A 24,576-nucleotide genomic window follows, 5' to 3' on the forward strand; every position below is an offset into this window, starting at 1 on the left:
AATTGTGTTCATGTCCTAGTGTTCCGTGGAAGGTAGAACTTGTGAGGAATGAAACTGGATATTTGGCTGAGGAAATTTCTAAGCAAAGTGTTGAAGAAGCAGCCTGGTTTCTCTCGGATGCTTGTAGTAAAAGATAAAAATGATTCAAAGGTGGAATTGTTCATCAAAAAGGATGCACAACTTAAAAATTTGGAAAATTCTTACCACTATCTAACATACTATATTTTACTCATTTATCATGTTTATTCCCTGCACCATACATAGGAATATAAGTTCCATAGGGGCAAGGATCTATTCTTTCACTGGTGAATCCCCAGTGCCAAAAGCAATGTCTGGCATAAAGTAGACAATAAATAAATACTTGTTGAATGAATGAATGAACGAATGAGTGACTGCCAATCATAGGCATCACGTGGATTATGTCTTTTAATCCACTCAACTACCCTTTGAATTATTAGCCCTTTTTTTTTAAAAAAAAATATTTAATATGCATTTTTTTTTTTTTTTTTAAGTAGAGCGAAGGATTATTTATTTATTTATTTATTTATTTAGGGTGTGTTGGGTCTTCGTTTCTGTGCGAGGGCTTTCTCTAGTTGCGGCGAGCAGGGGCCACTCTTCATCGCGGTGCGCGGGCCTCTCACTGACGCGGCCTCTCTTGTTGCAGAGCACAGGCTCCAGACGCGCAGGCTCAGTAGTTGTGGCTCACGGGCCTAGTTGCTCCGCGGCATGTGGGATCCTCCCAGACCAGGGCTCAAACACGTGTCCCCTGCATTGGCAGGCAGATTCTCAACCACTGCGCCACCAGGGAAGCCCTAACCCATTTTAAAGACGAGGAAATTGAAGCTCTGGGAGGATATACAGCTTGCTGAAGGTCACCCTACCAATAAGTCATAAAGGCTGGATCCAAACCCAGATTGTGTAACTCCAGAGTCCTTGTCCTAACCACTGTGTGGTACTGCTTCTCTGGGAAGCTACATTTTAAAAGACTGACAAAATGATTTAATCCAGAGGAGGGTGATGGGAAGAGTGAGGGGTCTCTAAGCTGCTCCGTATGAAAGCTGTTTATGGAACAAGAAAGGCTTTTCACCTAAAAAAAGCTTAACTGTAGTGAGCGTTTGTATATATGAAAACTAGATCCAAATATTTGAAGAGCTGTAGCATGGAACAAGAATTTGTTTATTCTGTACAGTCTGAAGGGCAGAAACTGGAATTAACAGAACAAATAAAGATAGTCTCTGCTCAGGGTACAGGAGCTGAAGGCACAGGTAGGGTTGATGCAGAGGGATACCAGTCCTGGGCTTTCAGGGCTCCTTGAAAACTTTGACTTGTGGATTGTCGGATGGCAGAACTTCTGGGAAGACAAGGGCAAAGGAGCTTCTCAAAGCAAGTTGTGTTAGATGCTAATACAAGGCCAAAGAAAGTGAAAGCAGAGAGGAGGCCTGGGGTGGGAAGAAAGGGGTCACGAGGGCCTTTTAGGGAGAAGTTTCAGTAAATGCCTGGTTGGGATGCAGACATAGAGGTTGGGTTAAAAAGAAATGACTGGGGAAGGAATACAGACAGCTTTTGGAAAACCTTGGCTTGAGAGAAAAGGGGAAAATGAGAAAAATCATTCAAGATTGCAGCAGAATCCAGGAGAGCTTTTCAAGATGGGGAAACCTCTGTGTTTGAAGGGAATGGGGATTGAAGACTCTACCATATGTTGACGGGAGTAAGTTTCCTTGTGCTTTGGAAAGAATGAGATGCCGGGTCAGGGACACCCCTTGGAGGTTTGAGAACCACCTCAATCATGTCCATTTTGGGGGCCTCTCGCGTATTAAAAAATTAAATACTAAGACTGTTTTGAAAATATTTGGTGTATTTTATTTATTATTTATTTATTTATTTTAAAAAATATTTATTTGTTTATTTTGGCTGCACCAGGTCTTAGCTGTGGTACGCAGGCTCACGGTTGCGGTACTGCGGCATGCACACGGGATTCCCCGACCAGGGATCCAACCTGGGCCCCCTGCATTGGGAGTGCAGAGTCTTACCCACTGGACCACCAGGGAAGTCCCAATTTGGTGTATTTTTAAAAAATTAATTAATTAACTTATTTGTTTATCTTTTTATTTTGGCTGCGTTGGGTCTTTGTTGCTGCGCACTGGGCTTTCTCTAGTTGTGGAGAGCGGGGGCTACTTTTCTTGTTGCGGTGCGTGGGCTTCTCATTGCAGTGGCTTCTTTTGTTGCGGAGCACAGGCTCTCTTAGAGCACAAGCTCAGTAGTTATGGTGCACGGGCTTAGTTGTTCCGCGGCATGTGGGATCTTCCTGGACCAGGGCTCGAACCCGTGTCCTCTGCATTGGCAGGCGGATTCTTAACCACTGCGCCACGAGGGAAGTCCCCCAACTTGGTGTATTTTAAGTGTTTATATTTAACAAATGAAAACTTTTAGCATAAATAGGCAATAATATAGTGATATTCACAAAACAGCTACAGGCATTTTTATGAACTACAAAATTTAAGAATTTTATAAATGTAAGACTGGGATTAAAGGAGGCTCCCGGCCCCAGGGTGCAGATGACTTTAGGAGGATGGGTGCAAGTGAGAGTCCCCCCAGGAGGCTTGGGCATGACCTACAAAGGCCTCAGAGAAGTGGCACAGAAATGTCCCATTCTTAGATACAGGAGTCGCAGAGGCCCGCTTGCCTTGGCCAGAGGGAGCTCTGTTCTAGCATTCTGAGGTCCAGGAGTGCAGACCCACCTGGACAAGCCCAGGGGACCGGCATCCTGGAGCGATCAGTGTCTGAGGCGTCCACCGGAGGGCAGTGTGGCAACTCAGAGGACAGGACTCCAGTTCCCCCTTTACTTCCTCCCGCAGACCCTCTGTCCTGCACCCCTTCCACTCCCACTTCCTTCCTGGAGTTATTCGAGGACTGTTCACCAACCCCCAGCACAGGCACAGACGACGGAAACTGACTTTTCCCTCTCTGCAGCTGGAAGACTAAGGCTTGTCATCCTGTCGCGCCCATAGTCCCACCCCTTTAAGTACAGGTGTCCTGGGTGGAAGCGTGGAAAGTGGAAAGGGGGAAGGGACAGGCCGGTGGTGTGCTTGGCCCTGAGCGTTGCTGGCTTTGCCCCTACCTCTCGGTTCTCCGGGCTTGGCTTGCAGTGCCAACACCGAGCACGAGGGGGCGCTACCACCCTGCAAACCCTCCCCAACGGTCTCTGCTGCAAAAGGGGCTGCGCTCAGACAGAGAGGATGGGGTGGGCGTTGCTCTGGGCCCCTTCTCCAGCTTTCCTCCACCCAGAACTTATGTGCAGTTTTGTGCAGGCATGGGGTGGGGTGGGGGGGACCTCTGGAGCACAGACCAGTAGAGTGGAGGAGAGACTCTGGGGACACCTGGCATGGAGCTTAGAGGAGTGAAGGGAGAGAGACCTTCCTGCTGGGTGCTCCAGGGTCCAGGTGCACGCTGTCCTGGGAGTGCAGCCTGGAGGACTGGTATTTCCAGAAGAGGTAGGCGAACACAACCCAATACCAACCATTCCCTGATTAAGGGCAGGCTCTGGGATAGGGCTGGCACATAAGGAGGAGGTCTGTAGGGACAAAGCCATTGTTCTGGAGTTGTGAACCTCTTCCCTCGACATATTTTCTTTCTTCTTTGAACCTTTTAAAGATTGAGGTGAAATATAAAGTAAAATTCAAAAAATGTACTAAACTTAAGTGTACAGCTCAGTGATTTTTTTAACCTATAAATTTACTATGTATACACATACTTATTACACGTGTATAGAATACTTCTGTATTCACAACTACAGCTGTTAACGTATGTATATCACAGCTCTCACTGGCAATTCAAGTCAGTAAACGTTTATTAAGGGGCTCCTGTGTGCCTAGCGCCAGCCATCCTACTCTTTTGTAAGGAAGTGAGGACAGAACGTTCGGCTGGTGGCTGTGATGGGGTCAGTGGTATTGTGAATCATAGTCATTCTTCGACAGAACTATACCACCCGTGCCTTGGAGGGCAACAGCTGCCTGTGTGATCTACCTGCAGTGCCCATATTTTTGGAATCCAAAATGGGAGCAATTGTCTGCTGTGTCTGAATATACAAACTCCTGGAACCTCAGGAAGATATCATTGGATCCAGGATGTTGGGTCAGGGCAGCCTCGCTGCTAGCACAGAGCCAGGCACAGAGTGGCCAAGGAGAGCGTTTTGGGGAATTGATCTTGCTCTCTGGGCTGGTGCTACATGTCTCTGGAAGCTGGGCGAAGGGTGAAGTCTTTGACCACGGGCTGGATCAAAATGAGCTGGAGCCAGTCACGTGTGTGTGAATCCGCTGGGCCCTTCGGAGGCACCCGTCTTTCCCCCGCTTTGTGGTCAGCCTGGCCTTGCCCCACCCAGACCCCATCCTGCCCCAAATCGGGGAAGTGCCCCTAGCGGGAAATCAAGTGAGTGGGCAGGATGTGACCCATGGTGAGGCAGCTCCCAGACCTGGCCCAGTCCCTGAGTCAATGAGCTACTTCAGGCTCTCTGAGGAAGTGCTTCCTCCAAGTCACTACAATGTGGACACCTCTGCTTTCCCCTCTACTGCCCCTCCCTATCCAGGTGTGGGTCTTTGGGTGCAGGAAACTGGTCTCCTCCTCCTCTAAGCCACGAAGGCCCATTGTAGGAATAAGGGACCCTGTGGAGACCTGGTCTCCGCCTGGAGGCAGGGAAAGCTGCTCCCTTGGGGTGTGGTGACAGCCCTTGCCTGGGGTGCCCAATTGATCCTGTCGTGGAACCCCGGGGTCCAGGCCTGCTGAGGGACAGGGGAGGACAGAGGGGGCTGGGCCTGGCTGGGGAAGGCTGGCCTGGAAGGCACCCAGCCACGGCCCAGGGCCAGGGTGGAAAGTATGTGTGTGAGCTCATTTGGAAGGTGGCTTCTGGCCAGTCAGGCCTGCCTCCTTTCCAGGCCTTGGCTGCCCAGCCCCCTCGAAGAAGAAGGCTGCCTCTGGGTCTCCCCAGTCTCCCAAGACTGTCTGAGTGAGGAAGGCAGAGACCCACAGGCTAGGTGACTGATGGGAGCTGCTCTCCTAAAGGAGGTGAATTCAGATTTGGGCGGTGGGTTGGATGGGGGTACAGGGACTGCAGAACAATAGAGCAACCTCACCTGGGGTTCCCCGGGGCCTTAAGGAAAGGGAACTGCCCTGAAAGCCTCCCCCTCCCACCAGGCCCCTGCCTCAGACGTTCACCACCCCCATCCCTCCCCCAGCTGCTGCCTTTGTCCCATTCACTTCCTCTGGCTTCTGAGTCCTATGCCTCCTCCATCCCCTCAGAATACCTGTTCCTGCCCCCAAAAGGAAGGTGACTCCTGGCGAAGTGGACTCCTGAGGAAGAGCCCTTCTCCCCTGTGCTCCTGCTCTTGCGACACAGCACAGCAGGCAATCACACACATGCTGACAGATCCCACAGAACACACACTGCCATGCAGACACCCAGCTACATGGAGTCCACAATGGAAGAGACACCCGAGAGACATGGTCAGAATCTGCCTGTACAGGAAAAAAAGTCAGACAGACCTGGGTTTTAATTTTGGACTACCGAGCTGTGAGCTTGAGCAAGTCTTATCTGGGCCTCAGTTTCTGCATCTGTAAAATGGGGCAATGTTTGTGGTTTCCCACCACCTCCCATTAGCTGGAAAGGGAAGTGGGAATACAGAGGGTAAACAAAGGACTGGGAAGGCTGTCAGACTGTGGGGAGATGGGGCCTGGGAGAAGGACAGGGAAGGACCAGCAGAGCTGGCCAGATTGTACGTGGGGGTCACTCCGCTCAGTCCCCTCTCCTGTAGAGAGTCCAGCTCCTCTTAGATCTTCCCCTCCCTTCCTATCCCGTGGACCCAGCACCTGGCTGGCAGCCTTGCAGGCATGGGCCCAGCTGGTGGCAGGAGCCCCGAGAAGGGAGTCGATGTCAAGGGCGTCCCTGGCTCCCCCCAAACGTGTGGGGTGCAGTGATGGGCAGAGTACAGTCCTATCTCCTGAGAGCCCGCTTCCCTGGGTTCTGCCCAAACCTCCTTGCAGATTCCCCTTGGCTCCCTCCTGGCTACTCTAACTCACATTTGCTGCTTTCGAATAAAGGAACTTGGAACCATAGAAACTGGGTCAGGCCCAATGGACAAAGCAGGGTAGGGCCAGTGAAAGCAATATTTGCAGGTCTCCCGGGGCCTTCTGCTCTCCCCTCACCCAGCCTGACCTGGTGGTTCACTCAGCTGGGGCCCGGTGGGGTCCCCGGAGGAGCCTCACTGGGCTGGATCCCTCAGACCCAAGGCACGTCAGAAGCACGGGACCTTGCAGCCTTCACCCTGCAATTCTCCCAGCTTGTGAAGCCTCTTCCACCTCTTCCCCCTTTGTCTCTGGTCCTCCACTCCCATCTCTCCCCCTTGGCTTCAGAGAGAATCTTGTGATTCCAGAATCAGGGCCAAACAATTTCCTCGTGATGGGGAAACCACACTCCAGACGCCAGAGCCCTAGGCTCCCCCTCCTCTTCCCTCTGGCAGTCCCCCCTCCCCATGCTCCTCCACTGGCTCCAGCTGTGTTTTGCAGAACTCCCACTGGATAACATCTGTAATTGCCTCCAGATGTGGGCCACAAAAACACAAAAGGGCCATGAGCTCATCTCTGAGCTCCTTGCCACACACTCGGGCCCTACCACCCCCAGACGCCCCTGACTTCTCAGGGTCCCCATCCCCTCCGGTGAGGGTGGCGGGGAGGTGGTGTCCAACTCCACTGAGACACACAGGCCCTGCCAAACAGCTGTTGGGCAGGAGAGGCGCAGGAGGCCAGGCATAAGGTCAGGGTTCCTGGCTGGCAGGAAGGGGGGTACCCCTTCTGCCAAAGCAATCACACCAGCCAGCCCTGACTAGCAGCTGCATCAAACGCCTGGCCTAGGCGGGGCCAGGGCTCTTGGAGGCAGGCCGTGGAGGGGGCCTGGGCTGGAGCCCGGGAGGGAGCGAGGGCCGGGCTGAGGCAGGAAGGGAAGGAGGGGAGAAAGAGGGCTGCTCCCTTCAGCTGAGCTGACTCAGCAACTGAGCGATTGCTCCCTCCAGGCTGGTTTGGAGGAAGGGTGGGTCGACAGCCTGGGAACCCTGTCTGGGGCAGCAGTTTCTAAGGAAAGAGGAAACAAAGCCCTGTCATTCTGCCCTTCCAACCCGACCATCCTGCCTCTCCTGGGCAATTGGGGTGAGACCCCTGTTTTGCCAGAGATAGGCTGCTCCTAACTGGCCACGGGGCAACCTCTTTCTTTCCCCTCTGTTCCTTCTGCCCCTGCAGGGGAGCCCCAGGCCTGGGAGAGGCTGAGATCCTGAGGGCTGGGGAGAAGGGCCTGTCCCCCGCTTCCCCCCCCCACAAGCCTGAGGCTGACTGTGATGGGGGAATCCCCCAGCAGCCGCGCGAGGCCTGAGCAAACAGAGGGTCTGCGGCTGGATCACACGACAGGGTAACGCAATTTAGGAAGATTTTCCGAGTGGCTTCAGCTTGGCCACTTCCTCTTGCTTTTGCAGTCCTGGGCCTCAAAGGTAGCCTCTTAGGCCAGGTTGGGAGAGGCGAGCTGGCTGGGCTCTGCGGACAACCCCGCCCCCGTGGAGTATGCCCTCCTCCCCATCTCTGGGCCCCGGATCCCTTTCGTCCACCGAGAATAAACATATTCCGTTATGAAAAATACCCAAACCCCACCTCACGGAAAACACCGCACGGCCCTCCTGCTTCCTATGCCCCTCACAGCCACGTCCCAGGCACACAAACTGCAGCCACACCAAGAACGTGAAACACTGTTTATTCTTTGTGGAAAGGTTGAACAAGGTCGAAAATGTCCTTAGAGGGCACTGACCCAGCCCCGCCCTGCAGGTCCTGGGGTCGGACGCCTCTGCCCCACCCCCACCCCTCCCCATGCCCCTTGTTAACAAAAAGGAACGATTTGAAGGGAATTCATATATAATAATTATAATAAAAATATACATTAAACAAAACAAAAAACCCAAACAAGACAACTTTAGCCGAACTGCCAGCACCGTTCACCACACTCCTCCCACCCCTGACATCCCTCTCCGCTCACTGCCCCCACGTGGTCTCTCACTCTCCCAGGTCTCCGGGTACCAGGACCACCTTCGGCGGCCCAAGGAGACCTCAAATGGGTGGGCCGGATGGGGAGGGGAGGGCAGGACACCTGTAGAAAGGGCTTGGGGGGGCGTCGGGAAGCGAGGGGCTAACCTGACAAAAGGCCCAGGCGCCCGCCCGTTCCCGGAGGCTGGCGGAGGCAGGCTGATCCTCGGCTCCCTAGCTAGGTGGCTGCTCTCATCAAGGTCCCGGGTCGCCAGTCCCCCAGGCCTGCCCTCTCTGCTCCTTTCTCTGGCTCCCTGCCTTCCCCTCCGTGCGGTCTGATTGAAGCCAGGGCACCAAACGGGAGCAGGTGTGCCTTTCTCGGGCCCTTCCTGAGAGCTCCAATAAAATGTGCCCTCCCCCGGGTACCACAGCCCACCCTGTGGCGTCCCTGCCGGCCTGGCCTGCCCGGCCCCCGGCCGTCCACTCCTGCTGCACCTCCCTGGTTTGCCTTTTGGTCCTGTCCTGTCCTCTCTGACTGCTCTGCCCCTGGGTCCCTACCCCAGCTGCCTGCATTTGAGTGAGGTTCTTTCTCTGTGGCCCCCAGGCTCACCCCCAGGACTCCTGGGGCCCACCCTGGTAGCTGCACCCCCTGGTCTCAGCTCTTCCAACCTTGACATCCCCATCCGAGGCTAACGTTTGGGAGGGTAGGGCTGTCAAGGGTTTCTGCAGCCCCAGGTTAGTCCTTAATGGCTCAGGCTCCTTCCGTGGAAGTTCTCGGGGGCAGGTGGGGCAGAGGCGGATCTCGGTGGAGAGGACTGACCCTCTCTGAGCTTTCCTCCCAAGGTCTTAGGGAAGCTGAGCGGCCCTCACCCCCTCACTCTCTCAGGGTCTCCCCCTCACAACAAGATTAGATTTCTTTCAGCCAGAAAGAGTGGTGGGAGGCTGCCAGTTGGGTACCCCCGGGGGCTCGCGGGGCTAGCGTGCCCAGAGACCCCTGAGGTCAGAGTTCAGAGGTTAAAGGTATGTCAGGGAATGGAAAAGGAGCAGATGACCCCATTTGACCTTTACCAGCGAGGTCTGAGGGTCCTGCCTTCAAGTGCAGAGCCCGGACATTCAGATGGGGCTGAACACACACCAAGCCACGGGGGCCCCTGAGGGGCAGGGGCTGGGAGGCCAGCCCCTGCTCAGCCTCCGGGGGAACCCATCTAGGGAAGAAGCAATGCCAGCGCGGAGGGGGGGAGAGGCCAGTCATGGGACAGAGAAGAAGGGACGTGGGGGGGCTGGGGAGGGGGCTCGGGACCGGCGGGAGCAGCCCACCCACCACCACCTGCTGCCACTGGCCTTCAGAGGCAAAGTCCTCGTGGGAGGAGTGGGCGGGCGGCAGTGGGGGTCAGACCTTGTCCAGCAGGGAGCGCTGGCAATAGAGCAGTCGCTTGGGGGTCCCGTGGCGTCGGAAGAAGAAGACGGCGAGGCCCACCGCCAGCACCAGCAGCAGCAGCAGCACAGGCAGCACCACGGCGGCCGCGCTCACCGCTCCGCTGCCTTCCTCGTCCACCTCGATGATGATCACCTCCGTCTCCTCCTCAGTCCCCTCATCCGGCCGGACCCCCGACGACGGGCAGCCCATCCAGTCCCGCAGGGCTGACTTGGGGTAGCCCGGCTCGACCTTCAGCTTCTGGTTGTTGAATTTCCAGTATTTGTTCCCCTTGTAGAAGTAAGTGAAGACTGCAAGGGTCAGCAAGAAGGCGGCACGGCAGATGAGAGGTGCGGGCAGCGTCCGGAGATGAGCCAAAGAGAGAAGGAGAGCGGGAGAGAATCCGTCAGTGTGCGCGCCAGCTGAGGGAATCGCTTCGCTTTCCTGAGCATCGGTTTCCCCAGCTGTGAAACCAGGGAACTCTAGCGCCAGGTTGAGACAGGGGTGGGGATTAAGGGGTCTGAAGCGTGGGAAGCACTTACTCAGTGCCTGGCACAGGGCAAGGGCTCCCCTGTCCTCCTCATCATTATTTTCAACCCCGATCCTCTCCGTCTTTCCTCCTGCTCTCTCTCAACTCCCTGTTCCGGTCCTCCCCTCACAGACGCCTCCTGTGCCCCTCTCACCTTCATCGCTGCCCATGAATGACCCTCTGGGAGACTCAGGGATTCCTTCCCAGACCTTGATGTTTTTGGGGTACTCGCTGTCCACTGCTCTGAGCTCCTCGTTGAAACGGTAGTACCTGGGGGAGAGGCAGGGAAGGAAAGTGGTTGGACACTGGGCATGTCCTCCGAGGGGAGTGGGACCCGGGACTGAATTCGCCGGTGAGCAAAGGGTGTCTGTGGACAGGGGGCGGGGGGACAGGGGTTTTGAGTAATGAGGGCCTGCAGCTGAAAGCGGTGGAAGGTGGGGGTGGGAGGGAGGGCCCAGGCTGCAAGGAGCCACCAGCGGCCCTTAATGACAGTGCCTGGCAGCTGGGGTGGTGGCACAGGGCTTGGGGCAGGAGGCGTCAAATGAGCCGGTCTGAAATGGTGACCCGGTCATACCCCACTCACTCAGCACCCCATGGAGGCTGCCCGTTGCTAGGCAACAGCACAGGCTCAGCCAGCTTCTTCTCCAGGGAAACATTTCAGGGGGAAAGTAGGTCTTCCTCCAGAATTGAGGAAACCTGGTGGTGGTGTCTGAGGAGGAAGGCCTGGGCCCCAGGGATTGAGGCCTTACTTGTTTCCCCGAAAGAAATAGGTCTTCCCATTGGGCATCCAGAAGAGAGCAGCGTCAATCTTGTCGGTAGGCAGTCCTCGACCCAGCTCCTTAATGTGCTTGGGGTAGCCAGGCTCCAGGGAAGCTTCGTCAAACACCCAGTGCTTGTCTCCTGGGGAGGAGAGGGAAGGGCAGGATCTGATTCCACCTGGGCTCTGCGGTCTTTGGAGGAGTCAGGTGGAATTTGCTCCTCCAGGGAGACCCTCCCCACACCCAAAGACTATGGCAGAACGTCCGGTTACCTTTGAAGAAGACAAACTTGCCATCCTTCCTCTCATAGGCAGTGTTGATGGATGCGGGCAGGCCCCGCCAGAATTGGCCGATGGGCATGGGGTATCCATCCATCACCTGGTTTTTCCTCACCCGCCAGAACCAGCGCTCCTGGGAGGCAGTTCATTACATCCTTAGCTTTGTGCTCCAGCTCAGTCCCCAAAGCTCCCGCACTGCCTCAGTTTCAGTATTTAGGCCTCCTGCTGCTGTTTCCACCCAGCCTCCCGGTCATGGAGCCCTTTTGTCCCCCACACCAGCCCACTTCTTCCTCTCACCTTGAAGACAAACATCTCCCCTCGGAGCATCGCCACGGTGTCAAAGTTCCCATCACAGATGTTGGGCCCATAGGTGGGGTTTTTGGGCTTATCAGGGACAGAGGGCCTGGAGGTGGTCCTGGGTTGAGGGGGCATCTTGGTGGGGGACCCTGACTCGCTCCCTGGGGCAGAGAACACGAGGGGCACTTCAGACTTGGTGGCAGAGTAGGAGGAAAGGACAGACATATGGGCAGATAACACCTTTGGAGAGGTGTGGCTGGGCCTTTGCGGGAGGCTGAAGCGATCAGCTGGGGAAGGACAGAAAAGGTGGGGTCTTTTAAAAGTGGGAGCGGATGGAGGCAGGGTCAGGTGGGGGGCCGGGGGGAGACTGTAGGGCATGAGGGAGGGGAAAATGCACAGGCCAGGGAGAACAGGAGAGGATAAGGAGCAGAGAGGAAGGAGCAGATGTGGGCATAGATTACTTGCCATAAAGTTGCTGGATGCCCCGGCGGTCATCATCGGGCAGCACAAAGTTCTCTGTGTCCATCCACTGGTAAAAGGGTGCCATGATGGCCGAGGGATCATTGGAATGCTCAAGGCCCAGGGCATGGCCCAGCTCGTGCACAGCCACCAGAAAGATGTCATTCCCTGGAGGGATGGGGATGATTATGATGGCAGCCTGGGTCCCTTCCCTCAGACTCCCTGCTTCCCCATCAGAAGCTTCAGGTTCACAACGAAGCCCGCCTGCCATATTTTCCACCCAAAGTGACCAAATCCTGAGTTCCAGCCTCATATTTGGCAGAGGAGGCAAAAGCCGGCCAGCAACTCTTCTGGGTAGAGGCGAGAGACTGTTCTGGGGCTGGATCCAAATCCCAGCAAGGATTGGGAAGCTGAAGTCCTATCTGGGCCTCAGTTTCTCCCAGGAGCCAGACATGACACTTGCCTGGAAAAGTGAGTGATGCAGATGCTTTGAAGCCTTTGACTGGGAAGTCAATATTGGGCGAGAGAAGGGACCAGATGTAAATAGCTCAAAACGGGATTCCTGCTTTCACTGGAAGTCAGACCGGGAGATGTTTGTGGTCCCCCAAAGCCCTGAGATTTGGGGGTCTGAGGCTTGGGGAGGAAGCTGGAGAACCCCCATACAAATGACTCTTGATTCTTCCAGGGATAAGAGTCCCCAGGCTACCTCGCTCACCATTCAGATCCTCGTTCCGGACAGTCCAGGGCTCGGCAGAGTCAAAGTGGGTGTCCCCTCCAATGTTGGGGCCTGGGAAGTAGGCATGGGCCAGGAAGCCGCCCTCGCCATCGAAAGGCGTGCTGTCACCGTGGAAACCCTCAGCAAAGAAGATCATGATGTCGGCCTGCTTCTCGTGGCCCTCACGGATGTAGGCATAGGGTACCTCTCGGAAGCGCAGCGGCGTGGCACTCTCCCACACACGGAATGCCTTGCGGATGGCCTCGAATGTGGCATACTCCCCCACCTTGGGGGTGTAGTTCTGGATGCTGAGGTCCAGCCACGTGGAGAGAGGATGGGAGTGTGTTAGGACAACGAGGGGCAGAACTCCTTCCCTGTACTCTCCCAGGTCTGACCGAGCTGTCCAGCCACCTTTGTCTGACCCAGCTCTTCCTGCCGCCTCACGATGCCTCTGTCCCAAGAACTGAGGGCTTTCTGGGCCTGGGATATACCCTCCACCGGCTGCACCCCTCTCCAGGATGAGAGCCATTTTCCTCCCTACCCCCGAGGATGCTTCTCAGGAACAGGGGTGAGTAGCGAAGGGAGCCTCAGGGTCTCTAAGCACCACTGATAGGGAAGGGTGACCTGATGTGAGAAAGGCCATTTGCCTGTTGGACTCACCAGAAAGTGATCTCGTTATGCTGCCATTTGAGGCCCTGGATGGCATAGCGCTTCCTTCGAACATTGGCCTTGATCTCAGCCCCAAACTTGTCTGGAACACCACAGCGGGGGCGCCTCATGGCCCTGGGGTGTGAGGATTGTGGTCAGGAGAGCGTATGAAAGAGAAAGATCTTCAGAGGAGAGGGGGACTGTCCGGCCCCAGGGTGAGTGTGGGGAAGAGACAAGGTCATGAGGTCTGGATGAACAGGAGAGGGTCGGGATCAGCTTGTGGGGATGAGGTATGGGGGTGGAATCAGGCATTCAGGTGGCAGCCTCTCTGGTACTCAGTGTTGTGTCGGTGGGTGCTGGGCAGAATTCCTGCCAGGGTCTAGCACTTACTTCATGGTGTCTGCATCAGCCTTGCCTGTCACTCGCAGACCGTAGAACCTCTGCATGGCAGCGATGGCAGCTGAGAGTGACTGAGGCGAGCGCTGTGTGTGGGTACGCAGGTCCCCAGGGGGCAGGTAGCCATACTGCTGCAGCCAGGCCTGTAGGGAAAGGGATGTGGCTTGGAGTATCCCCACCTGGCCCGAGGGGAGCCTCTGTTTCCTCATGGCACCTGGAATGCACCCTTGGCTTGGTGTGGAAAGGGCAGTGAGCTCCCAGCCTGGCTCTGGCAGTGGGTCTGGAGGAACTCCCAGGCTGGACCCAAACTCTGGCCCGGGTCCTAGTATGGCTGATCCTCTTGGAGGGGTGGGGAGCCACAGTGCTGGGCTTTGGCTGTAACTCTTTTGATGGGAGCCCTGGTGGTTTAATTGAGTTCTAGGATGTCTTCTCAGAGCTGGGATTCCTTCTAGCGCTTTGCTCCTCTGTGTCAAGTGTTCTTGTAAATACAGCATGTCCCACCTGAGGCTGGGGTGTGCCCATGGTGGATGGAGAGGGGAGAGGCTGAGAGGGCTCCACTTTGGGGCCTGGCATGAGGCTCTCCTGGGACAGGCATGCTGTGCCTCCGGGGTATACACAGCTGAGATCTTTTCAGAAAGGAGAGCAGAAAAGGAGCTAGGGCTCCGGCTGGCTGCTGATAGGGGAAGCTGGGGCGTTTGGAGGTGGTGCGGATGTGATCCAGTCACAGAGTCGGGATCCTGCCACTGTCGCCATCCAAGCAGCATCTGACCTAGGGCTTGGGGCCTAAAGACCCATTTAAGGTTCTCAGTAGAGGGAGTGGGAGATTGGGATGGTGGTTCGGATTAGGGTTAGTATTTTACTTAGTATTTTGGTGACTGTAGTTTATTTTAGGTATGATGTGAATTGTCCATAATATAAAGGCTGGCATATTGCCTTAAAGTTAGGTTTTTGGTGTTTGTTTGATTGAAAGGTACCCACATTGCAAAGCCCTGTTGAGGAAAAAGTCAGCCTTTATTGTAAGAAAAATGGAGTCTTTTCCTAAAGCCTGAAAAGTAAAATGAGCCAAGTTTTATACGGAACATGAACATGCTCAGATCCTCCTACGGGGAGATGCTACCCGGATGGCTCTGGTCCCTGCTCCAGCTTTGCCTTCTTAAGGAGTCCAGCGGATGCTGCAGGTTGCCTAGGGTGGGAGCTTGGAGTGCAGAGTGGTGCTGCATCCCTTACTCCAGGTCATTAGGTTGGCTCTCCATGTGGCCCTTCACCTCGAGGCCCAGGCCTTGACGGTGGTGCAGTGCTCTTGCACTGGGGCTGGGGGTGATTCAGGAGCAGCTGACTGGGGACCTGAGCCCGCAGGGGCAAGAATTGCAACATGGTTCTGGGAAGTGATCCCCTACGGCTGATGATGGGAGTTAGGGCCCGAGATGTAAACAACACAGCCTTTCCCCAGCCAACAGGCCCAGCCAGAACAACCCTAGCACCACCCGCTCTGAGAGCCCCTCCTCAGGAGAAGAAGGCGGGGAGCAAAGTTTAACCTCTGTTATACCGGAGCAGGGCAGGAGGCTCCGGTCTTGGGCTGCTCTCCCGGGAGCTCTAAACTTGCCCTGACCTGCGCGCTAACTGATGGCCACAGCTAGTGCCTGCAGGAGGCCTGCTGTGGCCTGTGCCCAAGTATGCAGGAAACTCCCTTTGCCCCTGGCCTCACCTGTACGGTAGTCACATCCCGGGCTTATGACCTCTCCTGGGGGAGCAGCTGCTTCAGCTTTGGGAAAGGATGGGAGCAGCCCACTGCTGGAGCTGGAAGACTGAGGTCAGGCCCCCTCAACCCTCAGGGAGCAAAGCTCCTAGGGCAGGATGACAGGAGGGAGGGTGGCAGAGAGATGGGGAGAATCCACATCTGGGAGCTCTGGGATACATCCCTCTTCCTGATGAGTCTTTCAAGAAGGTGGATAGGTCTAAATATTTACGCCCACAACCTCCACCCCATATGCAGTAGAGAAAGGTGGAGACTTAGTCAAGAAAGGGACTTCTCTGGAGTCAAGAGAGCCACAAGTCCTGGAAAGGAAGTGCCCCCATTCCTCTCCTCCTCCCAGGCCTAGGCTCCGGGCAAAGCAAGAACCACAGAGGAGACTATGAGGTCGGAACCACAGAAGAGAGGACTCTTGTGTCTGCGGCTGAGTGGGAGAAGGGCCAAGTGCCAGACTGGCCAAGGAGAGGAGAGGGCTGTCCCGGAGCTGGTGCAGGACCCTGGAGGTGGTGGGAGGAGGCCGGCTGTTTGAGGCCTGGGCCACCCCAGCTCTCCCTCCAGATTTGCCTGGAGAGGGAGCAACTCTGCAGGATCAGAGAACTGAGTCGGCTGGCTTTGTCTGAAAACTGAGTGGTGCAAGGTACTCCTCTAGAGGAAAGTCAAGGACAAGGAACCCCTCCCACTCGTAGGCCCACTTCACCGGCCTAGGAGTCCTGGAGGGGGTTGGGGGGAATCTCTGGCTCTGCTGCAGGCCCTGGATCCCAGCCTCTGGGCCTGCTCCTCCCTCCCTCTGCCTCCCACCCCTCCATGGCCCAGAAGCAAATGATGGTTCTGGCACTGGGACTGCCCATGACCCGCTTAAAACAGAGCCAGGGCTGCCGCCCCTCCCCAAGGGGACCTAGTGGGGCAGGGGAGGGAAGGAAGGCAGGGCAGGCGAAGTTGGCAGCGGGAAGCCCCCAGATGCCCGGGCTCCTTTTGTTAGGCGCTCTCCCCTTCAGGCCTCTGATGAAGACTCCAGGCCTGGAAAGAGGATGCCTCCTCCTCCTCCTGGACCTTGTCAGGCTTAGCCTCTGGGCAGATTTTCACTCTCCGTGGTCACCTCCATTCCTAGGGCCACACTTTTCCTGTCAGTCTCAGGACAGAGAGAGTGTGTTCTTTCTGGAGATGTTTTCTCCCGGGGTGGGACCAGGGCCGGGACCAGGAGGGAGGAAGCCAAGTCCTGATCCCTTCCCCCTGCTCAGGGGCCCTTCCTGGCCCCTCCCGACCGCACCCAGGCCCTGGCCGAGCTGAGTGGGTTGGGATGGCCCAAAATAAGAAGCTGATCAAATCCGTCTCCCACCTTCACCCCAAAATAAAAGAGAGAGAGAGGAAAAACTTCCTCAGACAACTCCCACGCGGCTTCCTCCCAGGCCCGGTGGGCCAGCGTCGGGGAATGGGTGGGGGGCAACCGAGTCAGTCAAGACCTGCGCGGGAGCCCAGGGCCAGGCCCTCACCCCGCTCCCCGTGCGACGCCCCCAGTCTCCCTGCAATTAACACAGAAAAGCAATTAACAAAAAGAGCCTAAAGGCGCCGAAGGGGGAGCAGGGAGCGGAGGCGGCAGCCCGCCCGAGGCCCCGGCTCACAAGGAGACCTTTGTGTGTCCGGAAACGCGGGCCAGGGCGCCAGCGCCGCGACCCTCGACGCCAGGGCTCCGAGCCGGGACACAGAGGGTCCTCTCGGGGAGGCGGGGGGTGGGGTGGGGGCCGGGCCCGCTCGGCCGGCCACCCCCGACCGCACCTGGCAGCCGACGCGTCCGAGGAGGGCCGGGAGCGCCAGCGAGGCGGCGGCCACAGCGTGGGGGGCCCGGGCCAAGGGGCGCCGTCCCCGGAGCCCTCCCGGCCGGCAGAGCGCCGGCGAGCGCGGGCGGGAGAGCGCCTGCGAACTGGAAAGTCGAAGAAACAACAAACTCTCGCACATGACAAGAAACCAGGACAGCGCGGGGTCTGAGCGGAGTCCAAATATTTATCAGGCTCCCGACCGGTTCCAGAGCTGAGCTCAGAGCCCAGGGGAACTGGGGAGGGGTGGGGAGTGGGCCCCGGCTGGAAAGTTCTTCCAAGGAAAGGAATGGGAAAGAAAGTCGGCGGCGCGCGCGCGCGCGCGCGGGGGGTGGTAGTTGGAGGAGGCAAAAGTTGGATCGACTTTGAAGTTTGGAGATGAGGAGGGAAAGGAAAGGAAGGGGGACCCTGCAGGCCGGAGCAGCCGAGACGCCGAGAGCCCTCCTCTCCGAATGGGGGCTGTCCCCTCGGAGACCCCCGGGCTCGCCTCCCCGGCGGGCGCGACTCCGGGCAGGGCCGGAGGAGCTCACTTACTTCGGGGCTGAAGCTGCTTTGGGCAGAGCTGAGGGAGGCGAGCGCGGAGGCGAGCGCGAGCAGGGGGAGCAGCAGACTGCGGGCGGGTCGTGGGGCGAGAGACATGGTCCGCGACCGTCCGGGCAGCCGGGCCGTGCGGGCTCCGCGGCGGGGCCCAAGCCCTGGGGTCGCACCGCCACTCCCTCGGGGCGCCTTTTGTCTTCCGTAGGCACTGAATTTGGATTCCTAGAGCGCTGTCCGCTTGGAGATGAGGGGATTGTTCTTGAAAGCGCCTGTTTGCTCGTCCCCGCTTTCCCGTTTTTTGATCTTTCTTCTGCTTAGTCTGCGAACTGGATGGCGAGCCCTCTCTCGCTCTCTCCTCTGGTCCCTCCCTTCTCCCACAGGCTCCCTCCGCCCCCGCCCCAATGCCCTCCTTTCCCGGTGCGGACGTGGTTGTTTCAGTCTGAATCCAATTACAGCCAAGAGCAGGGTAAAAAAAAAAACAAAAAAACCCCCTAAGTTGCCTTCCTGTGGTGGAGGCTGCCATCTGCAGGGGTTGAGGCCACAGCCGAGAGCGGGGGGCTTGGGGGGACTCAAGGGACGGGATGTGGGAGACTTTCTCCTTCTAAGCATATTTTGGGTGGCTTGATTCCTCTGCTTCCACCGTTCATCTCACCTCCGTGGGAAGCACTGGGAAGCTCAGCGCCTGGGGCAAACACGGAGCTCAGAGCCTGGGATGGTGGGGGCATCCTCCGTGTCCACGAGACCTGGTGTGCGGGGTTGTCTGCTGGGGTCTGTGGCTCAACCGTATTGAAAATTGTGTCCCTTATTCTTGTCAGCCACCTCCGTCCCTCCCCTAACAAGAAATAATAATATTAAAAAAAGCAACAATACCAAAACCCAACTACCCACTGACAAATCCCACCACCACACTGGATCTGGGGGTCCTGTCCCCAGAGAAAGACGAATGCGCCCCCTTTATTATTGTCCTTTGCAATCTGCTGCCCCTTGAACTAGAACTGGCTGGGGAGAAAAGGAGTGCAAGGCCATGAAGTCCCGGGAAAGGCAAATCAAGTTTGGTGAAACTGCGGAAAAGAGAGAATGGGAGTCAGGACTACGGGGTTTAGTTCCCGCTCTATACCGGAAAAGGAGATAATCCCTTAAAGAGTATAATCTCCTCCTTCAGGGGCTGACTAGACTCTGAGAACAAAAGGTGGAGGTATGAAGGGAAGGGGGAGGGCAGGCTAGACCTGATGGTGGGAAAGGGAGACAGATAAGAGGCTGAGGGCTAGATCTGGAAAAGCAACACAACAGAGGCAGGAAAAGTGTGGGACACAGAAAACCCGACCATCAGCGAAATCTAAGATCCAAGAACTGCATTGGCCAGCGAAGAGAGGAAGGAGGTTGGTGGGGGTGGCGGAGAAGAAGGGAGGGAAAGAAAGCAAGGGAAGGAATAAAGGAGGCTGGACAGAAATTATGTCAGGTAGGAAGTTCCAGAAATCCTAGAGATAAAAGAACTGTCACATATTTGTGGCAGGAGAATGGAAGAAAAGCCCAGTGCTCGGTATTGTAATGGGAGCAAAGGTCCTTATTCCCTCAGTATCCATGGGAGGAGCCATGATCAATAAAATGAAAGGTTTCCCTGGGGCCTGTGCAGCTAACAGATCTGTGGGAAGTATATGGTGGCTATTAGGTACCTATTCCACGGTCACTGTTTGGGGGCTGAGCACATCAGGGCTCCCCTACACAAGTGGGGGTTGGGAAGTACAGGCCTCTCTCCAACCAACCTCTGGAATTCAGTCAGAACCACAGAAACCTCAGGATCCCACTCTTTAGCAGAACATGCAACACCCAAGTCTGCTGTTCCCGTGTCAGCCTTCCCAGTGGGAGTATCCTCTAGGGCCATGTATCTGAAGTTTACAAAAACGGATACCAGTTGCTTGCCAAAAAGTGGATCTCAGCTGGAAAGCCTTTTCCATCAAAACATTTATTAATGCGTAACTGCATGAGGCCTGAACTGTGTTTGGGCTGTTAAAGGCTTGAGTATGTGGCTAAAGCCAGGAAAACCGTTGCCCCCTTTTTCACGTCTGCAGAGGAGGCAAGTTGGGCCAGTCCTATGGCCTGCAAAAGAGGGGGTCAATACCCCTGAGCAAGATTCTGCTGAACCGTAATGGAGCTGGGGTGAGGGCACTGTGCCAGCACTTCCAGGCAGTGATCTTACAGCCTGTTCTTCCTGGTGTCCATCCTCTTTTGCCCTGAAGACAGATAGGGAACATAAAGGCTTTCTTCTGGCTGGGATGACACATCTAGGTGATAGAAAAGAAAGCCAGAGCCAGGCTGGGGGAGACAGGAGTTGCTTTTTATTGACTTGGTCGTGGGTTCTGCAGTAGAGCCCCTTTGGGTTTAAGAGCATTCTGCTGCTTCCTTTCTTCTTCCTGCAACTTCTCTTGCTGCCTGAGCTGCCATGCCTGTAATCCAGCATCCATTTCCTGTGACAGCAGTACAACTCGTCTCTGAAACAGACAGGAAAACAGTGTGGATAACATCTGGGGCTTGAGCTCTGCACCATATATCCTTTCATTCACAGATCAAAGTCAGAGGTTTCAGCTGGAAAATGACACCACTGACTGGGGAAGGGGTGGAACCAGGTCCTGGGCTGGGAAGCAGGAGGAAGGCAGCAAAATGGGTGTCTACTATTGGTTCCTGCCCTAGGGGTGCCCCACTCTATCCTCCCTTCTCCCGGTACCGTTAAAACCTTTGGCAGATAAAACCTCGGAGTGAGGGGTACGTGTTAGCTTAGGTGCCAACTAAAGACAAATTACAATTTAAATTTTCTCCCCCTGATTACACACAGTTTGCTCTGTGTGGGCTCTGGCCACTCACTGCAAACTTTTCCCTTTGGGCTTTTCTCCGAAGCTGGCCTTTCATTGGAGGAGCAGGGCGGCCATCTGCAGATAGAAGTGAGAGAAAAGGCAAGTGTTAGAGATGGCCTGCAGGACCCTGGGAAAGCAGCTGTGATAGGAAAGAGGGAAGAACAAATCTTGAGCTCCTCTTTTCCATTTCACACCCACTGTACCTTAATTCCCCTAGAACACTTCCCTCAATGGCGAGGTATGCCAGAACCACCAAGAAAATATAAGCTCCTAGGCATGTTCCTACTCTATTTTACTTACCCCTCCCTCATTAGCCTAGAATTCAAGGTCCTTTGCAATGCTGAATCTCCTGTTTTATCTTCAGAAACCCTCCACTCAAGCAATCTGATTACTGTTCTACTTACCAGTGAGTCCTTGCTGAGTTCCGTCTCACTCTATAATGAAACACCCTCTTTTCCTTTCCTTCCAGCCAATTCTCATTCTTAGGCCCACCTCAAGCTCTACTTGTCCCAGAAATCCTTCTCTTACCTCTTCAACTCTGTCAGCTCTCTCTTCTGAAAGAAATGCATCTCCATCATTTAATATTCATCTCTCTGTCTGGGGACATTTATTGTGATACTGATTGTTTTTAGCCTTATTTAGCCACCTCAAATCCTTCTGGAAAGAGGCAGAGCATTGAAATATTATTACTTAATTTTTAAAATGTCCATGCTTTGTTTTTCCAGCTAGACTTTAAGTTCCTTGGGATTAGGGACTGTATCCCTTACATTCACTGTAGTATAGTGTAGGCCCATAATAAAAATCTTATAAATGTCTGCTGACTTGCTGAAAAAATGCAGTATCTGATCTCAAGTAGTTTATAACAGAGATTAAAAGGATACTTACTTTCTACAAAGAAAGAAACAGTGAAAACTCTGTCCAAAAGTTTGAAGGCAAGACAAATAAGAGATAATATTCATCAGGAAAGGGAACCAATACTGTGTATATCAGGTGCTTTACACTGGTTGTTTCATTTTATCCTTCCAAGAACCATCGGAGATAGGTATTCTTCTTTTACAGATGTGGAAACTGAGAGATACCATTAAGTAACTTGCTAACCACAAAGTTAGCAAGTAGAGAAGCCTGGATTAAGAATCAATTCCATGGGCTTCCCTGGTGGCACAGTGGTTAAGAATCCGCCTGCCAATGCAGGGGACGTGGGTTCAATCCCTGGTCCGGGAAGATCCCACATGCCACGGAGCGACTAAGCCCGTGCGCCACAGCTACTGAGCCTGCGCTCTAGAGCCCGTGAGCCACAACTACTGAGCACATGTGCCACAACTACTGAAGCCCAGGCGCCTAGAGCCCGTGCTCCCAACAGGAGAAGCCACCACAATGAGAAGCCCGTGCACCGCAACGAAGAGTAGCCCCTGCTCGCGGCAACTAAAGAAAGACCCAACGCAGCCAAAAATAAATAAGTAAAAATAAAATAAAGTAAAAAAAAATTCAATTCCAGAGTCTTCCCAATATTCCATACTACTTCAAGGAGCTCCTAGGCTTCCTACAGTAAATAACAAGTAGGAAAAGAATCTTCACCATCCTCCTCAGCCACCAAGTATCTGATTAAGAAGGTTCATACTCCTATAGAATCCAGTACTCAGGTTTCTGTGCTGTTGAAGGGGGCCTGGCCTCTGCCCAGTTCTAGTCCTGGCTTTGCTATTATCTAGCTGTGTGCTCCTGAGCGATTTACTTCTGTAGGCCTCAATTTTACCACCTGTGAACTGGAGTCCCAATGCAGTGGGGAGTGGCTTCAACTTTTCTAAGGTCCTTCCTTTCTAGGGCGTTTTGTTTTGTCTTGTTTTAAGGTAAAGGAAGAAACTTTTCTGCAGAGAGCCCCGTCATCCTCTGTCTTCACTCTTCTAAGCCTCTCTCTGAGATGCTCATTTAGGCAGCCTTTCAAAGAGCTCTACCTGCACTTGGTAACAAATTCTCAACAATGTACTCACCACACAGAAGGGCGGTTCTTCGTAACTTTAAAAACACCACGTCCCTCTTAGACACATGAAGTCTTGTCCCTCCCGCGGGATGCCCCACATCAGAGTTAGCTTCTGCTTATCCCCACAAGCCAAGAAGATCCTGTCTAGCTTTACTTTCCATAGGCGTAGTTTAATTTATAAAATAAACAATAGGATTTCTTCCCCCCAACTCCAAATACAAAGTTCAATACTTTGTCCACTCAGACACAACCCGCACCTTGACACGCCCCCCCACCCCGCTCCGTCCAGGGGCGTTCCCTCTGGGTGAAAATCTCCGAAGTAGAGTTAACTGTCAGATCAGCGCTCACCCGCATAAGACCAGTCTGGGAGCTCCGTAAGGGGCCCGTAGTCGGAGGGGTTGGCAGCAAGGCCCTGCCTGGGTGGAGAAAAACAGTTCCGTGAGGACTCAGCCCAGCTTCTGGCCCCTCAGTTCCCCCCAGACCGGCACTCACTGGAGTCGCCACTGACTGCCCGCCCGAGCCGCGGCGCCGCAGTGCAGCCTCCGGACACCTGCTGGGAAAACAGGGCAGAGTTGGGAGAGAGGCCGTGCAGCCAGCCCAGGCGTGCCGGGCCCGCCTCCACGAACCCCCGAGCCCCTATACCCTACACCCGCTTACCGGAGAGCACTAAACGTAAAGCAGCCATGCTGAGGCGCAGGAGCCGGAAGTGGGCGTGGCCTCGTGGCCACGCGCGACGCTGCGCGGGAAGCCGGAAGTCGCCATCTTGAATCTGGTTTTCAATCAAGGGCCACGCCATCTTGGTTCATCGTACGGAAAAGAGGGACAAAACTGCTTCCAGGGATTTTTGGGCGAGAGCGGTCGTTCAGCGTATGCATTCTCAGTGGTGGTTACAACCGTGCGGAAGTCGCGTGCGCCCAGACTTAACCGTTCTGAACTGTTTCCCCCCACCCCCACCCCCTCCATTGCCCCGCAGCGGTCTCTAGTCCTTTGAAATTTATTCTTTTATATCAGTTGAGTAACATCCACGTGACCGCATTCTGTCTTCTGGCATCACTGTAACGTATTTCCCCCAGCCTAAGAGTCAAATTTAGAGTGAATCAGAAAATTTGGGTTTCAGTTCTCATTTATCAAACGAAATTGAAGAACTTGTATGTGATAAGCACTGTATTCGGTGTGGAGAGCAGAGCAGACGTCCCTATTCAGATAGAGCTCCTAGTCTAGAGAGAGATGATGATAATCAAATAATCATACACATTACTGTAATATTACAGCTGAGATGAGTGCTGGGAAGGGAAGTAGGTGCTGCTTGTGAGCATATGATGGGAACTTGATCTGGAGTAGGCTGTCTAATAAGGCTTTCTTGAGGAAGAGGTATTGGAGCTAAGATCTGATTCCATTTTTATAAGAGCTACCACCACAGATTGTGTAATATAATCCTCGCAAAAACTTTGTGAGGTAGGTAGTAGTAAGTGGCAAACCCAGATCCGTGGCTCCTTCCCTCTTTTTTTATCACTCACAGACATACTTTTATTGTGCTTTGCAGGTATTGCATTTTTTACAAATTGAAGGTTTGTAGCAACCTTGCACAGATCAAGTCTATCAATGCCAGATTTTCAAACAGCATTTGTTCTCTTTGTGCCTTTCTGTCACATTTTGGTAATGCTTGAAATATTTCAAGCTTTGGCATTATTATTTGTTATGGTGATCTGTGATCAGTGATCTTCGATGTTACTATTGTAATTGTTTTGGCATTTTTTTAGCAATAAGATATTTTTCGAATAAGGTATGTACTTTTTTTTTTAGACATAATACTATTGCACACTTAATAGACTTTAATATAGTGTAAACATAATTTTACATGTACTGGGAAACTAAAAAATTCCTGTGACTCACTTTATTGTGATATTTGCTTTATTGTGATGGTTAGCTCCGAGGTATGCCTGTACTTGCCTTGGGGAAGTCATTTATCCCTAATTTCTTCATTGAAGAAAAAGCTTAAAATACATCACATTTATGAAAACATTTTAAGAACGATAAGGTAAGTGAAAGTGCTTTATAAATGGTGAAGCGCCTACAAAAGTGGCCATTACTCTTGTGCTAGGCTAGACACT

General features: G+C 54.2%; 3 protein-coding genes across 5 annotated transcripts in view; 1 reads left to right on the top strand and 2 right to left on the bottom strand.

Annotated features, from left to right (window-relative positions):
• Positions 1 to 24,576, top strand: part of RBM23 (RNA binding motif protein 23) — a 96,432-nt gene that overhangs the window by 39,117 nt on the left and 32,739 nt on the right. The gene's annotated exons all lie outside the window — the stretch shown is intronic.
• On the bottom strand, positions 7,768 to 18,020 carry MMP14 (matrix metallopeptidase 14). Of its 2 annotated transcripts, none has more exons than XM_068547849.1 (10): positions 17,639 to 18,020; positions 13,538 to 13,686; positions 13,160 to 13,282; positions 12,500 to 12,807; positions 11,787 to 11,952; positions 11,326 to 11,482; positions 11,023 to 11,161; positions 10,742 to 10,892; positions 10,147 to 10,262; positions 7,768 to 9,774 (listed from the first exon to the last, which is right to left on the bottom strand). In XM_068547849.1, the coding sequence occupies exons 1-10, from the start codon at positions 17,741 to 17,743 to the stop codon at positions 9,440 to 9,442; spliced, it is 1,749 nt and encodes a 582-aa protein (XP_068403950.1). In that variant the 5' UTR covers positions 17,744 to 18,020; the 3' UTR covers positions 7,768 to 9,439. The 2 variants fall into 2 exon arrangements, with proteins under 2 accessions (XP_068403950.1, XP_068403941.1); XM_068547840.1 differs by having other exon boundaries at positions 11,326 to 11,486; positions 11,791 to 11,952; positions 17,639 to 18,019.
• MRPL52 (mitochondrial ribosomal protein L52) lies at positions 19,956 to 23,166 on the bottom strand. 2 transcript variants are annotated; one of them, XM_068547862.1, is made up of 5 exons: positions 23,123 to 23,166; positions 22,958 to 23,018; positions 22,814 to 22,881; positions 20,501 to 20,565; positions 19,956 to 20,130 (listed from the first exon to the last, which is right to left on the bottom strand). In XM_068547862.1, exons 1-5 carry the CDS (start codon positions 23,148 to 23,150, stop codon positions 19,978 to 19,980), a joined length of 375 nt encoding a protein of 124 aa, XP_068403963.1. In that variant the 5' UTR covers positions 23,151 to 23,166; the 3' UTR covers positions 19,956 to 19,977. The 2 variants fall into 2 exon arrangements, with proteins under 2 accessions (XP_068403963.1, XP_068403974.1); XM_068547873.1 differs by having other exon boundaries at positions 22,958 to 23,015; positions 23,123 to 23,158.

This window comes from Eschrichtius robustus, chromosome 1 (assembly GCF_028021215.1).
Source record: "Eschrichtius robustus isolate mEscRob2 chromosome 1, mEscRob2.pri, whole genome shotgun sequence".
Classification (NCBI taxonomy): Eukaryota; Metazoa; Chordata; class Mammalia; order Artiodactyla; family Eschrichtiidae; genus Eschrichtius; species Eschrichtius robustus.

Excerpts from the sequence above, each read along its gene's own strand:
- MMP14 (XM_068547849.1), bottom strand. The coding sequence starts at position 17,743 with ATGTCTCTCGCCCCACGACCCGCCCGCAGTCTGCTGCTCCCCCTGCTC. Across the intron at positions 11,162-11,325 it reads GGGAGATGTTTGTCTTCAAG|GAGCGCTGGTTCTGGCGGGT; the intron begins GTGAGAGGAAGA and ends ACTGCCTCCCAG. Across the intron at positions 10,263-10,741 it reads TATTTCTTTCGGGGAAACAA|GTACTACCGTTTCAACGAGG; the intron begins GTAAGGCCTCAA and ends CCTCTCCCCCAG.
- MRPL52 (XM_068547862.1), bottom strand. The coding sequence starts at position 23,150 with ATGGCTGCTTTACGTTTAGTGCTCTCCG. Across the intron at positions 23,019-23,122 it reads TTTACGTTTAGTGCTCTCCG|CAGGTGTCCGGAGGCTGCAC; the intron begins GTAAGCGGGTGT and ends CTGTTTTCCCAG. Across the intron at positions 20,131-20,500 it reads CCCAAAGGGAAAAGTTTGCA|AGACGAGTTGTACTGCTGTC; the intron begins GTGAGTGGCCAG and ends TGTCTGTTTCAG.